Source organism: Typopeltis vanoorti, chromosome 16 (genome assembly GCF_054136105.1).
Source record: "Typopeltis vanoorti isolate ZY-2024b chromosome 16, IOZ_Tvanoo_1.0, whole genome shotgun sequence".
NCBI lineage: Eukaryota > Metazoa > Arthropoda > Arachnida > Uropygi > Thelyphonidae > Typopeltis > Typopeltis vanoorti.
In genome coordinates this window covers 57468643-57485894 of record NC_143564.1, presented here as the reverse complement: position 1 = coordinate 57485894, position 17252 = coordinate 57468643, and the positions used below count along the sequence as shown (strand labels likewise).

The 17252-nt window shown below is 35.7% G+C and overlaps 1 protein-coding gene across 2 annotated transcripts in view; it reads right to left on the bottom strand.

The window, feature by feature from the left end:
• Window positions 1–9004: 9004 nt before the first annotated feature.
• The window catches only part of LOC150098040 (uncharacterized), a 120552-nt gene continuing 112304 nt past the window's right edge, over window positions 9005–17252 (bottom strand). For both annotated transcript variants that reach the window (XM_090406460.1, XM_090406461.1), the window contains one exon: window positions 9005–9525. In XM_090406460.1, coding sequence (XP_090262586.1) covers window positions 9379–9525 — 147 coding nt within the window. In that variant the 3' untranslated portion in view covers window positions 9005–9378. The remainder of the gene's footprint in view (window positions 9526–17252) is intronic.

Below are 17252 nucleotides of genomic sequence, written 5' to 3'. Positions count from 1 at the left end.
ATTTTTTCAGTAAAAACACAGTCCATGAATAAATTAAAGAGGCCAAAAAATTATATCTTGGTTTCATCCTTTATCCAAGTATAAAGAAACAAAGTTTGTGAGTGAAGTAACTTCACAACTGGGCTGCTTTTATACAGAGGCTAATGACTTCACATCAATTGCCTTAGTATCTCATAATGCAAGGCATATATCCTTGTATAATGCTATGAATTATGGCTAAGGCCACTACTCTGGCCAGTTTTGATCTTTATTGAGGTCTCATTAAAAGAGATACCAAGGTTCCTTATCCTTATAAGGACTGGCTTAAAGGGGCGAAGCAAGAATGCTTTTTATCTTCCGCATTATCTGTAGAGGACAGTGTCGGGATAAGGCGTTATTGAGCTATTGAAGCTCTGATCATGGTAGGAGGGTAACAGCAATAGCCAAGCCTCAGTTAGAACTTCATTGACTACAGCATTGCCATCCATTACCTTCCCAGGGTTTCCTTCCGATGCAAGATACCAAAGTTGAAGTAATGCAGAAGTCATATTTACTATATACAAGTAGTCAAGTCAAAAGGTGTCATATATTATTACTAAAATACTCTGGATTACAAGTGATGTTGAAAGGTTTTTTAGTTGGCTATAGTATAAATTAAAGATGCCAAGAAATTATATTATTGGTTTCATGAAAGGGATATTCCCATATCTATCCAGAATCAGATCCAAGTTTATATAACTTTATGTATGTGTTTGTGTGTGTAAAATCACCAAGGATTGAAACTCCATACTTTTATGGCACTACGTATACAGAAATTACACCAAATATTTCTGAGTAATGTCAGAATTATGGTTTTCATTCTTGCATAAGTAATCTCAAAACAACTCTCTCCTCTTAATATATCTGTTAAGAAAAGAAAACTGAAACATTCTATGTTCCTCCTTTGGCAGTTATTCTTTTTTTTTTTTTTTTTTTTTTTTTTTTTTACTAACTAAAATTTAATAATTTTTTTGAATTGAGTAATTAACAATAAAAAGATACTAATAAATATTTATGGCTACCTCTATTATTCAGAATTAAGAGTTTTTATGTTAAACCATTAAATGTGTGTTATGTGTGCTGTATAGACATTAGACCAACAGACATTAAATACGTATGCTGTATGCAAATCATAACACATGGAAATATATTATGCATGTAAAATACAAGGTGAAGAATTCAGTACACAATGTCTTCCAGTAGTGCATGCCTAACCACTGAGAACTGAACTCCTATGTAAATGCACCACTGATGACAACATGATCTCTGCTCCCCCCCCCCACTTTTCCAAAACAGGAAAAAATCTTTAACACCAAAGGATTCCCCCTTAATGTTCTGCAGTTGCCAAAGATTTATAAGATAGGCATGATATTGAAGAAATAAGATTTAACAGGATAAGTCACATAAAATTTAAAGCAAGCAAACAGGATGTGTGGAGAGGAAAATGTGGTATTTTGTTATTCTTTCTGGAGATGAAATATTGAAATCATGTTTAGAGGAGACTAATGAAATACATACAACACAGATGAATTAACTATAATTAAATAAAATATATTTAAATTAAATGACATGTATACAGATATTATTTTCAGGAATTGATATCTGCACTAAATGTGTGTGCAAATGTTAAGAATTGGATGCTAACAGAAAATGCATTTTTTTTTTAAATATATTTTATGGAATCTTCATGCTATTAAAAAACAAAGAGAACACCATTATGGTAAGAAATACTACTCTAAGAAACAACTCTAATGCATTTCTGGGATTATCCAGATGACATAAGCAAAGTCTAAACATCAGGAAATTGAAAAATACATTTCATCTCAATTAAAAACTTCATGGTGATTATATTCAGTGCATCAAATTAGTACACATCCTTTGTTTTCTTTGAATGGGCTTTCTGATTGTGTGATCCCAGTCACAAGTGCATCTGTCTTTTGGTGCTCCACACTGTACTGAATCAGGTCTTTGCAGGCTTCCGATACATTGATCCTCTGTATACTAGCTTCTTGCTGCAAATGATAGACAGTCTCTTTACACATTTGTAGCTGAGACGTTTTATCCAGATGCAATCGTGTTATAAATGCACTTGAATAATTTCTCTCTAAACTAGCAAAGTAATAATCCTCTTACCAAGCTTGATAATCGATCTTTGACCTATCCAAGGTTTACATGAATAACATTAGGTCAAAAATAAAGAAAATATATTCTTTATTAAAGAGCAATTCACATTTATAAGGTCTTAAATTTATCAATATCTATAACACTGATATTGTTCTCTATCTAAAATTAGATCTTTATCAAATTTAAGCTGGTGGGGAGAAAAGAAGTGTTTCTTAAATAAATATGTTAATTCTGAAGTATCTTTAAGGAAAGATGAAAAATGAATGCATGAAAAAATGAAACATGAATATAAAGGCAATTATATTCATTATATATATTGGATTGAACTGATATATATATATATATATATATATATATATATATATATATATATATATATATATATATATATATACACTGCTTGGAAATAAGTCAAATTACACCCTCATGGGCAAAGTGCATTGTGCCATGTAATGCATTACTAGTTTGTAGTGGGTATAAATTAGAGGAATATGATGCTCCAAGTCATATTCCTCTTGATATGACTCATTCAGGTGAAATAGCTGTGAGAAGAGAACTGACAAAGTTTGAAAGAGGCATTGTGATATGATGACATGTTGCAGGCCTATCTGTTCATCAAATTTGGCCATCCCAGGTCAATAATCGGTGACACCATACTGACCCAGAAGCACAGGAAGTCAACTGCAAGAGCTACTCACAACGGATGATGACCACACCCACCGAATGTGGGGTGTGGTCGTTCGTAGCACCTTACTGACCATAGGATACTACGAAGGATAATATATAAAAACTGCTATTCATCAGCTGACATGTTGAATGTAAAGTTCCAGTCATTCACCTGGAACACGAATCTGCACAAAAAACATTCAGAAGTGAGGCTCACAAGACGCATTTCCATGGTAGGACTGCAATATGCATGCCATTACCTAAACCAATATGCAATGCCGTCTTCAGTGGCACAAGAAGCAAGTACAGTTGGACATGGAGAAATGAATCATGTTACACCCTCTACTGAGCAGATGGATGGAGGGGGGACAGCAGATGCCCGGTGAATGTCTTTTACCAGAGTGCGTAACCCCAACTATGAAATTTGGGAATGATGGTGTGATGATATGGTCCTGTTTTCCTGGTTTGGCCTCAGACATCTGTTTGTGGTACCACAAACACTGAACTCCAAGCAGAATCTGAACATTCTGGACTATGCACTGCTTCCTACGTTGTAGAGTTTCTACAGAACAGACTACTCTCTCTATCAGCAAGACAGTGCACTGTGTCTTAAGGCTGCTGCTGTAACTGCATGGTTTATGGACACAAAAGTCACCACAACTGACTGGCCTCCACAGAGCTATAATCTCAACCCTACTGAACATTTGAGGATGAGGTCACGGGACATCCACCCGACAACAGTCCAGGATCTCGTTACATGCCTACAGGAAGAATGGTCTAAAATACCAACTGATCACTATTATACGTTTGTTGAACGTATGCCCCTAGGATTGCTGTAGTCATCACAGCGAAAGGAGGTCCTACATCTTATTAAGATGGGTATCTTGGCTGTTTGTTTCTCACACTATGGTGTCCACTGACTTCTTTCCGATCAGTGCATATATATATATACACACACACACACAAGGAAAATTCCTTCAATATTTATTGCAAACAATAGGAAAGCAATTAGACAACACAATAATAAACAACAGAAGAGATTTTATTTCACAGAGCTTTCACACATGCATCAAGCATAGCACCATTATAAAATTAAAACTGAACAAGCCTAAATAACAAAGTGAAAACTCAACGATGTGAGTCTACAAGTTACAATTAAATGACACAGAGGTACAGGCTCAAGTATATTTTTGGTCCTAATATCAACTTTTAAACAAATTAAAGATACAGTCAGTCCTTGTCTTACAATATGTGTGACTAATGACAGCCATGCTATTAACATGTTCACCAAATACCAAATCACTCCTGCAACCCAATGACCAGGGTCTAATTACTTACTGCAAGGCATATCATTTAAGAAACACTTTTGCTGACTATTGCTGCCAGTGAGGATGAGAAACCCTTAGACTATTGAAAGGAATATATCATATATTGCACTATACAAAGGATTTAGATGAAGCATAGACAGGTGAGCACTCAGAGTGTACGAATGGTGACTGGAATAAGCTGCTGAAAATATATGTTCAACTTATATGAAAATACAGGTTGACAATGAAGATGAAGAGCAGTTGATGGAAGCTGTGGAGTGAAGACCTTATAGAGCTAGAAGCAAAAAAGGTTGCAGAAGAGTGAAAAAAGCAGAAGAAAAATCTGAGTCCAACCCCCCCCCACACACACACACACAAAAAAGTTACAGTGAAAAAAATTGACAGAGACATTTATCTCTGTCAAGTGATGTCTCTGTCATAGTAATAGTGCTGCCAAGTTTTCTCTCTGTTAACAAAGCAATTTGGTTGTTTGAGGAAATGAATCCCAAGATGGAGAGATTTAGGAAACTAGAGAGTGAGACAAGCTGCACTGCTACAGAGCAATTTATGCAGAAAAGAAAAGGCAAAATTACAGAGACTAAGTGGGATGTCATGTAGAAATTTTTAAAGCCTACTTTTGCTATTACCTGAAGATAAGCCTAGATCTTCCACAAGTTATGCATCTGGTGAAATGCTTTGTAATTCTCAAATTTTAAGAATTTGTTGTTGATGACCTAGTCTCTCTCTTCTGATGAATCATTCAATTAATAAAGCAGAAGTCTGAAGAATTATTCTTGCTCCATGCATTTGCATCTGATACAAATACATGTATTTGCATCTGATTATTTTACTGTTAAATGCGCAAAAATTACATTATTTATTATAGTATAGTGCAGTATACAAAAATTCGATATAATAATTTGTACATTGTATTATTTCAACATGAAAAATAGTAAAATTAGTTTAAAAAATATAATAAAACAGACCTACACATATTAGCATTGAGGCATATTTATTGTTAACATATGGTGATTTCCAATTTACGATTGTTGGAAAGAAGTCAACAGACATCATAGTGTGAGAAACAAACAGCCATGGTGCCCATCTTAATAAGATGTAGGGCCTCCTTTAACTGTGATGACTGCAGTAATCCTATTGGCTATACTTTCCACAAAGGTACGATAGCAATCAATGGGAATGTTGGACAATCCTTCTTGTGGGCATGCAATGAGGTCCTGGATTTTTGTAGGGCAGACATAACCTTAACTTCACCTGATACTAGAGTTCATCCCACTTCAACAGGATTGAGATTAGGGCTCTATGGAGGCCAATTCAGTGTGGTGGCATGAATGTCACCACACGAAATGATGCATTGTCTCTGAAGGAGACAATGGTCAGTTCTGTAGAAACTCTACAAAGTAGGAAGCATTGCATTGTCTAGAATGTTCAGATACTGCTCAGAGTTCAATGTTTGTGGCACCACAAAGAGGTCTCAGTGCAACAGGGCCATACCATTACACCCACCACCTCCGAATTTCATAGTTGGGGGTTACACACTCTAATAAGAGATGTTCATCAGGCATCCATCTGCTCTGTAGAGGATGTAGCATGATTCATCGCTCAATAACATAGCTTTCCAATTTCTAAGTACCACTCTAGATGCTCTTTGCACCACTGAAGATGATTGCATGTTGGTTCATGTAATGTGGACTTGCACATTATGGTCCCACCATGGAAATCCATGTTGTGAGCCTTGGTTCTGAAAATTTTTGTACAGATCCATATTCTGGTCGATGCCCAGAACTCCACATTCAACACGCTGGCTGAGAAATTGCATATTTTACATATTATCTTTCATAGCATCTTACAGCGATGTTCGGTGAGTGTGGTGGGTCATCCACTGCACTTGCAGTTGATTCCCTGTGCTTCCATTTAAAATATGGTATCTCTGATTGTTGACCTGAGATGGTCCAATATGTCAACAATTTTGCCAAACAGATAGGCCTGCAATATGGCATCCTATTAAAACACCTTTTTCAAACTCTGTCAGTTTCTTTCTCACAGCCATTTCACCTAGACACAGCTACACTGACTTGGGAGCATCATATTCCTCCAATTTATACTCAGTACAAACACGACCCGTTATATGCATGATGCAGTTTGCCCATGGGAGTGTCCATTGACTTCTTCACAAGCATATATATCTGTTTAAGAATTGGATGTATGAGAACATTTTCCCATAAGGGGAGATAACCTTAGTCTATCATTTCTATTCAGAATGGGAGTGACAATTTCTGCATTTTGGAAGAAAATCCATACTGAACTTTATATTTATGCTCAATCACATCACTGAGTCATTGTCAGTAATGAAACCATTAAATCTCTCATCCATTGTGTTCACTCTTTATGGTTCTCTGAAGCATTACTGATGCAAGAAATAAATTTTATTAAGACCATCCTCTTGTTTAATGGCATCATTGAGTCCTTTGTTAACAAGGTCCTTAACAGTATGACATTTTTTAGTCACCTACCTCCCAGGAAGTTATAAACCATATTGCTATCCTTTATCTCAAGGGATGTTAAATATATTAGACTATATTAGATTCTATGAGCTGAATCCGTTTGGACTTACTGAACATGCCATCTCCAAACATTGGATTTTGGAAGAAGCATAAGATCCTACACAAAAACTATTTTGTTTTAAGAAGAAAGAGTGAATGCAACGGATGACAGACTTGATGGTTCCATTTAGTGCATTTGCACTGACTGAAATTTGCACAGGAATTAAAGGTATGCAGGATCTTAACAGCAAAGGTAGCTTACTTCTACAGAGTAGATAATATTACCTCCAGATGAGAAGTGAATTGCACTCAGTTATTTCTTGTGGTTTCCTGTTAGATAGCTGTGCATTTTTTTTTTAACTGACTTTTATTTTTATTCTTCTCACCAATGGGAAATGGTATTGAAGATATTTTGTATACCTTTTTTCCAAACCAAGAATACGAGGGCAAATTACAAATTGTTGAAGACAGTAAAACACATCCTCTTCTTCCAAAGATAATTATCATCTTTATAAGAAGAGGATGGCTTTTACTGTACTAAAGAGGATGTCAACCGTTCTGAAAGCAGTTGACATGATCCTATAGAATGTTGATATTTTCTGCATTCTTGCATGTTTCATTATTGTCTATCTTTTTTGTTGTTGGTTTCTTGCCAAATATGTTACGACAATTATTCAATTTCATTAAGGAATTTGAAGCCTTATATGGTTTATACAATTCATCAAATTCCTATTAAGATAAGATGTTAAACTGATATTAAAAAAAAAGGAAAAATATTTGCATTTAAGATACTAGCTTTTGGAAACTGCTCTGCAACATGTTTATTATGTCTTTGTTATTATAAAGAAAATAAATGTATCAGATTATATTATGCACATGAATGCACAAAAAAAAATTGAGGTCTGAATTAGGATACTAAGTGCCATAATGCTTGATAAATTCTTCCCACAATCTAGATAAGATGACTAACATGTGAGGATCAAGAAGAATAAAATTAATTTAACAGAATGAAATATGAGATGGTGAAAGTTTATTTTTCAGTTGGTTAGAAAATAAATTTAGTTTAATCCTTTATCCAAGTGTGAGCAAACAAAGTCTGCGCCTGAAAATATCTTCAGGACTGAGGTAAGGTAGTACAACACCGGGCAACTAGCAGCAAAGGTGGATCAAGCTCTCAACTCCTTGTCTCAGTATCTCCTGTAATGCACAGCACATCATCTTGTGGACATGTATACTGCTATGCATTAAGGGGGGGGGCACTACCCATACTAGTTTCAACCTTTATGGAGGTCTCGTCAGTGGGAGCCAGGCCCAGAGTGGAGATACTAAGGCAGAAGCAATAGGAGAGGTCATCCTTACCTATAGGAGTTACCAAAAGGTGTGCCACCTTATTATTAAATTACTCTGGATTTAGAGAAAGATGTTGAAAGTTTATTTTTCACTTGGTTAGACTATAATAAATTTAGTCTAATCCTTTATCCAAGTGTGAGCAAACAAAGTTTGCACCTGAAAATATCTTCAGGAATGAGGTAAGGTAGTACAACACCGGGCAACTCGCAGCAAAGATGGATCAAGCTCTCAACTCCTTGTCTCAGTATCTTCTATAATGCACATTGCCTTGCAGACATGTATATGTCTGCAAAGGAGACATGCGGAAAAATAAACTTTCAACATCTTTCTCTAAATCCAGAGTAATTTAATAATAAGGTTGCACACCTTTTGGCAACTCCTATAGATAAGGATGACCTCTCCTATTGCTTCTGCCTTAGTATCTCCATTCTGGGCCAGGCTTCCCCTGACGAGACCTCAATAAAGGTAGAAACCGGTATGGGTAGTGGCTCCCCCTTAATGCATAGCAGTATACATGTCTGCAAGGAGATGTGCTGTGCATTATGGGAGATACTGAGACAAGGAGTTGAAAGCTTGATCCACCTCTGCTGCGAGTTTCCCAGTGTTGTACTACCTTACCTCAGTCCTGAAGATATTTTCAGGCACAAACTTTGTTTGATCACACTTGGATAAAGGATTAAACTAAATTTATGAGATGGAAATGACAAACAGTTGGTGTGTGTGTGGGGGGGGGATTGGCTTGCAAAGTGGGCAGAGTCCCTGGTGGTTTTAGTATTTCATCCAAATACTGTTTTTTTTAAAAAACTATGACATCACACAAACAGCAATCAGAATTAATGAGAATTCTGTTAAAATGAAGTTCATACTCTTTCCCAATCAGGAGGTGGATAGGCTGGAATCATGTAAATTATTGTATTTTAAAAATGAGACATTTTATGAGAACTAAAAAGTAATGTTTCTTAAGGAGAAAGCTGAATATACAGGCAAGTATTTTAATGGTATATCACACTTTTATTGTTGCAAGTACCACAGAACAAAAGGAATTTTTTTTCCTCTTAAAAAAGTCACTTCTGTGGATGTATACGTACTATCACAAACAAGTCTACTGTTAATATTTTTTTTCCTGATGTAGATATTTTACACAATTCAAGGAACAGATTATCCACATGCTTCTAAATCAGCAATGCTCACATCCTCAGCTTTGAGGAACCTATTTTACATCTATGCAGATGGACAAAGTATGGACTGTGTGGAAACCTACAAGCTGTAATTCACTATTATAAACGAAAATATTTCACTAGCGATTTATTCATCCATTTTTTTTTTAAAATTATGACAATGTAATTGCGAGGTTAATGATCTGATGAATCAGGAAGCTGTAATGCCATAACAGACTCTGCTGTACCAACTCCTGAAGGCTGCAACATTAGGCTTAACAGAAGAGCAAGGGTTGTCGCTACACTCTCGGGTTTCTTTACATAATTTTCATCTGGTATCATCTGTAAATATCATTCATAATATGAATTAACAAAATGATTCAGTTGCAGCTGTAATACAGTTGTAACAGCTATGCAAAGTTCATACTTTTTAACAATTCAGAAGTTAAACATCAAAATCTTAATCATAATTGTAAATAATCATAAAATGGTGCACTTCATAATCACATTCTTGTATAGTGATATCATCTATTATCACAACAACTGAACATAAGTTATATGTAGGCATAATTTTGTTAATAAAATGATATCAACATTTCAAATCATCATGCCAACAAAAATAGAATTATAACAAGGAAAAAAATTCATAAAGCAATCTCTTAAACTAAGTTTAACAATAAAAACTAAAGGCCAACAGCAAGACTACTACTACTACAGAACAACATGGATATGGGGATTGACACCTCTTTTAATTGTTTACATACAATGAAATTTTATGTTGATCAAAGAAGAATTCGAGATTGTTTCTGTGATTTTTGCAAGAACTATCATGAAGCACATCACAAGGTTACATTATTCAAAGTCTGAGTGGTGTGGAGGTACTTCTGTAAAAATTGGATGAGTGTGTCAAAAGTTATAATGCATTTTATTAAGCTACACCTGTTTTAACAGGTGTAGGCTATCAGATTTATTTAAATTTGAATGATATTAAAAATCTCACATCTTTATATAAACATTCCATAAAGAATCTACTCTTGCATAAGAGCTTGGTTTTCTTCCAGAGTATTCTGTGTTGAATAGAGATATTATGTTCAGTTAAGCCAGATTGCTCAAATTCATGGTATTGAGAATGCATTTAAATGTTCAATATGATAGATATATTGCATACAGGAAATATACATCGTGATAAATTTGTGGATTTCTGTATGTAATGTAACCCCTCCCCCCCCTTTCAGTGTCTGATTCCAGGAGAGTTAATGTAATAATAAGAATAAAACATGATAAAATCTGCATTAAGTAAAACTGATAATTAAACTGAAACCTCCTCTTCTGATTTATTTATACATCAACTAAAAATTCTCACTTGTTATAAAAGAGCAGATGGGTGTATTTTTCAAGCCCTTGCTATGTGGCAAGTAAAATATTGTAAAAACTCAATGCAAACACACCCATGGAATTAGATGACATATTGGTCTCCATGTATTATAAGAATGTGCAAGAGAGTTATCAGCTCCTCTGACAAAGCTATTTAATTTAAGCCTCCGTACTGGGAAGGTGCCAGTGGAGTGGAAAGAGGGCAAAATAGTCTCGTTGCATAAATGAGACTCTAGGACAGAAGTAGGAAATTATAGGCCAATCAGCATCTCAGAAGTGGTGGTTCAAGTATTGGAGAAATTGGTAAAAGACAGAATTTGGGACTGGGTAGAAAGGAATATAATACACTGTAAGAGACAACATGAAGGGTAGGTCTTCCCATAATAGTTTGCTTATTTTTTATAATAAAGTGACAATAGAGATGGATAAAGTAAATGGCTACTCAGTGATATTACTAGACTTTGCAAAGGAATTTGACAGGATTCCACATAGAACTCTGTTGCATAAATTGAAGCCACTCTCTAATCCAAATCTGGTGATTTGGATTAGAGGGTGGCTGATGGATAGATATCAAAGAGTGGTCAATGGAGGAGATGAGTCCAAGAGAAGGCAGGTGACTAGTGGTGTACCATTGGGCTCAGTACATGGTCCTCTGCTGTCTGATTTGCACATCAAAGATATAGGAAACGACTGGACAGGATATATTCAGTTGTTTGATGATGATGCTGAACTGGGAAGAGTGATAGTAAATGAAGATGTAGAAATCCTGTGGGATGACTTAAATAGACTAGCGGTATGGGCAAAGGTAAATGGCTACCAGTTGTAGCCAAGTGTAAGGTGATGCATTTTGGGAAGAACAGATCACAAGCTGTGTACTATAATGATGGAACTGAACTGCAGGAAACTGAGGCCAGAGACTTGGGGGGGGGGGGTGATTATGGACAAGGAATTGAATACAATAAATTTAGTTTAATCCTTTATCCAAGTTTAAGCAAACAAAGTTTGTGCCTGAAGTAGCTTCAGGACTGAGGCAACTTGTGGTAAAGGTGGACCAAGCTCTCATCACTTCTTGTCTCAGTATCTCCTATAATGCAAAGCACATTTCCTTGCAGACATGTATAATGCTATGCATTAAGGGAAGGGCCACTAACCAAACCGGTTTCAACCTTTATTGAGGTCTCGTCAGTGGAAGCCAGACCCAGAAGTGGCAATGGAGAGGTCATATTTACCTATATGAGTTGCCAAAAGGTGTACAACCTTATAATTAAATTACTCTGGATTTAGAGAAAGATGATTTACCTATATGAGTTGCCAAAAGGTGTACCAACTTATAATTAAATTACTCTGGATTTAGAGAAAGATGTTGGAAGTTTATTTTCCACTTGGTTAGACTATAATAAATTTAGTTTAATCCTTTATCCAAGTGTAAGCAAACAAAGTTTGCCCCTGAAGTATCTTCAGGACTGAGGCAACTCATGGCAATCATAATGGTAATTAATTATAAAGTGGTACACCTTCTCGCAACTCGTATAGGTAAATATGACCTCTCCATTGCTTGGAGAGGTCATATTTATTCCCCTATATGAGGTTTTAATAAGACCACATCTGGATTAATACATGCAGATCTGGACACTCAGATTCTGTGGGAATGAAGAAGTGGTGGAGAGGATCTGGAGGTGAGTGGTGGTCTGTGGGTTTCAAAAACTAGCTGATAGGTGAAAAGAGAAGACATGATAGAAGCATATAAGTTGTTAAAGAGGTTTTATAGGATGGACACTGAAGACTTCTTTCCAGTACATAGCAGGAAGGTAGAACAAGAGGTCACCCATGAAAATTGCATAAGAGGTGATTAGCAAGGGTACATCCTACAAGAAAAAATCTAGTTAGAACTAGATTTTTTGCTTGGAGGATGGTGAGTTGTTGGAATGGCGTTACCAGAGGTGGTTGTGAGTGCTTCATCAGTGAATGAGTTTAAGGAGGAGGAGAATGATATGTATTGTGTGAATAATGGATCTCCTGCAACAAGCCTTCTGACTACATGGAGATACCTATAGAATAATAATAAAGGGAAGAAATTTTATATTTAATTTTAATCCTTTTCCCAAATAAGCAAAACAAAGTTTTGTGCATGAAATATATTAACGTCTGAGTTACTTGTATATAGAGGCTAATGACTTCATATCACCTGCCTTAGTATGTATCCCATATTGCAAAACACAACCCCTTTCAGGCAAGTATAATGCAGTGCATCATGGGAAGGGTCACTACCCAGACCAATTTCGACCTTTATTGAAGTGTCATCGGTTGGAGCCAGACCCAGGATAGATACCAAAGTTGGAGTAATGCAGAAGTCATATATATCTCATATACAAGTAGACAAAAGGTGCTTGATCTTATTAATAAAAATCTCTGGATGAAAGAAAGATATAGAAAGTTTTTTACCTTGGGTTTATTATATGTTAAAGACACCAAGAAATTTTATACTTGGTTTTAATCCTTTTCCCAAGTAAGCAAAACAAGGTTTTGTGTATGAACACTTTAACGTATAATAAATCGAAAGTAAAAAAAGATCGGTACTATCAATATAAGAAGCCTGAATGGCAAAGAAATGGAGCTAGCTGAGGAATTAGATAAGTACCAGATCAACATAATAGGGGTGACTGAAACAAAAAAGACAAAAACTGGTGAGATCTTTCTGAACAATAAATACAAACTGTTATTTTCAGGAAATCACAATCAAGGAAAAGAAGGAGTAGCCATAGTATTTAACACAAAATATGAGGCTACTATTCTTGAATGGCAGTCAGTCTCAAGTAGAGTGATGTGGGCAAATATCAGAATGGGGAACTAGACAATGAGGCTTATTTGTGCCTATGGTCCCACAGAAGAGTCTACAAAGGTAGAGGTGGAGAAATTTTTTGATGCTTTAGAAAAAGCAACTGACACAATGAAAAAGGAAAAGTTGGCCTTTGTTGGGGATCTAAATAGCAGATTACGAAATGATTGTCAGATACATAAAAATATTTTGGGATAATTTGGAGTAAAGAGCAAAGCTAATAATAATGGCAAATACCTGTTGGATTTCTGTTCAGGACATGAACTGGTTATTACTAACACCATGTTCCAACATAAAAATGTGCACAAATTCACATGGAGAGAAGAGGCAAGGAATAAGAAAAGTATCATTGACTATGCTATTGTTGACAGTGATGTTTTCTCCCTGGTGCAGGACACCAGAGTTTACAGAGGATTTGAAATTGGAAGCAATCACTATTTAGTCTTGAGCAGGACAAAACTGAATTTCATATTGAAAAGAATAACATGTAAGAAAGTTTTAAAGCGAATAAAAGTTGAGCAGTTCTCAGATGTGAATTCTAGACTAAAATACACAAAGATTATTGAAGAAAAAATGAAAGAGTTTGAGAACAGGAACCAAAATTTGGAGATTCAGTGGCGAGCCTTGAAGAAAACCCTGATTGATTCAGCTAGAGAGGCAAGTGGTGAAGTTGTCTGCAAGGATAGAAAAATTAGAAGTCCATGGTGGACACAGGAAGTTAATGAGGCAGTGAAGGAAAAGAAGAAAGCATATCAAAAGTTCCTGGCAAATAAGTCAGCTTGTGCTTTTAGAGAATACAGAGATAAATGTAAGAAAACTAAACACAGTGTATAACTAGCTAAACAAAAGTCATGGGAGGCCTTTGGCAAGAACATAATAAATATCAAGAGGGTGGCAAAATATTCTGGAGGTTGTTGAAGAAGCTTAGGAATGGAGGAAAGAGTGCTGTAAAAGGAGGTTAGAGATGATAAGGTTACATGAAAACAGGAGAAAAAGATATCCTTGAAGTATGGAGTAATTACTTCGAAAAATTGCTAAATGAAACAAGCAGTGATAGCACAGTGGTAAAAAACACGCAACAGGCATACAGTCAGGAATACATATCCATACTTCAAGTAGAAAAAGCCATCAAAGGCTTGAAATGTGTAAAGACAGCAGGAGTAGATGACAATCGACCAGAAATGCTAAAGTATTTTGGCATAAAAGTCTTAGAGTGGCTGTACTGCATAGTTCAGAAGGACTGGACAGAGGGACGAATTCCTGATGATTGGAGTAGAGCTCTAATAGTACCCATACATAAAAAGGGAAATAAAACTGAATGTGAGAATTACAGACAAATATTTCCCTACTGAGTGTTCTGGGCAAGATTTATGCCAGTATACTTGAGAGACGGTTGAGAAGGGAAGCTTGGTGAAGAACAAGCTTAATCCAGATTGTTCTTCACCAAGAGAGTCCTGAAAAAGTCAATTGAGCATTATTATCTCACACCAGATTTAATGTTAAATCTGGTGTGAGACAAGGATGTACATTATCTCCTCTGTTATTCATTATCTATATGTATCACATTATGAAGGAAAGTGGTATTAAACATGATATCAAAATTGGAGATGTTAATGTCAGCTCTTTGCTTTATGCGGATGATGCTATACTTCTAAATAAATCCGCTACAAGTTTGTAAAATTCCATGACTAAATTGAATAACTGTTGTAATAGATATGGTATGAAGGTCAGCATTAAAAAGACAAAGACAATGAAAATAGGTAGAGTTGTTGAAAATGTCAATTGTGTTATGAATGGGGAACCTGTGGAACAAGTAAACCATTTCAGCTACTTAGGCACAATATTTACTGATGATAGTAAATTAAATATGGAAAGAGACAACAGAATCAGCAAAGCTGGTATGGTAGGAAGTCAACTGAATAAATTCATATGGAATAAGAGAGAAATTAGTCTGAACACTAAATTAGCTGTTATACAAGACAGTGTTTAAACTGGTTTTAACTTATGGATCTGAGAGCTGGGTCAGAAGTAAAACACTTGACCAAAGACTAGAGACCACAGATATGAGAGTCCTGAGAAAGATTAGAGGCGTGAACAGATCGCATCAATTGCAATATCATATTAAAAATGAGGATATTAGGAAAGAACTTGACATTGTCAGCATCCAGGAATGCGTTAGCAGAGCTAATCTCAGGTGGTATGGTCACTTAAATAGAATGGGCGAGGAAAGATTAGCAAAACAAGTGTTCTCTGCCAGGTTGGCAGGAAAACAACCCAGAGGAAGATCAAGATATAGGTGGATTGATACGGTACAATGTGCCTTAGACGATAGAAATATAAGATCTAATAATGATATTATTGGAGTCTTGACAAATATCATATTGATTTGGAGGAAAATTGTACATAGGAAGTTAGTAATGATGTAAATTTTTCATGTAGTATTATCATATCCTGTACACTCCCTTCATGGTACATGTCAGGAATTTGATGATGAATGATGAAGTAAAAAACTTTCTACATCTTTCTCTCATCCAGGGATTTTTATTAATAGGGTCAAGCACCTTTTTTTCTACTTGTATATGAGATATATATGACTTCAACATTTCGTCAACCTTGGTATCTATCCTGGGTCTGGCTTCCACTGATGAGACCTCAATAAAGGTCAAAACTGGTCTGGGTAGTGACTCTTCCCAGTATGCATTGCATTATAAATGCCTGAAGGGGGTGTGCTCTGCATTATGAGATACACACTAAGGCAAGTGATATGAAGTCATTAGCCTCTATATACAAGTAGCTCAGACTTGAATATATTTCAGGTGCAAAACTTTGTTTTGCTTACTTGGGAAAAGGATTAAAATCAAAGTATAAAATTTCTTGGTATCTTTAACGTATAATAAATCTAAGGTAAAAAACGTTCTACAAATAATAAAGGAAGAATAATGTTAATGAGTACTGATGGTAGTAAGATGACAGAAGCGAACAATATCTTATTAATAAAATTCTAGGTTCAACAACATACTAAATAGTGCACTTCTTTTTTAAGATGCTGATCTATACATTGTTTTCCACACCCTGTATCAGGGAGCATGGGATATTTGTGGCAAAATACCAACTTTAATTTTTTCATTGTTTGCAACACTGATTTTGAATTCTGACTGTGGATCTGATAACCCAGTTAACTTCAATGCCGGTAAAACTTAACCCTAACTTATCATTCTAAAACGAAACGCCTTTCCCCTAATTTTACTTTTCATAAGGGTAAGATATCTAGAAAATATGAGGTCTATTTTCATGTGATGTATTTAATCTCCATTCTCTCTCTCTCTCTAGTCATAAATATATCACAGGTGCTGCTTCTTTTGGATAGGTAATTACTCTATCCAAGCTACAAACCTATGCAACCACAGGATACTTTTCTGACATGTGGGATGGTACTCCTACAGTTCCCTAAAATTCATGACTTGGTGCAGAAGAGCGTAATTAGCTGAATCATATCAATTCACACCACTCTGTCACAAATATTATATTAATGGAGTTATGTTACAAGAAACTGAGGAGGTAAGGGATCTTGGTGTATTGGTAGATAGGAATTTGAAGTTCAAAGGTCAGATAGGAAAAGTTGCAAATACAACTTAAAGGATAATTGCAATGTTGAGTGAACCTTGAAAGCTAAGGATAAGGAAGTCATCTTGCCTCTTTATAAGGCTTTGATAAGACCACACCTAAATTATTGGGCGCAGATTTGGTGTGCTGCATTCCAAGGGGATTAAGAAGCTGTGGAAAGGGTGCAAAGACGAGTTACAAAGATTACATCTGCATTATGGGATTTAGATTATGAGACCAGATTGCAAGTATGTGG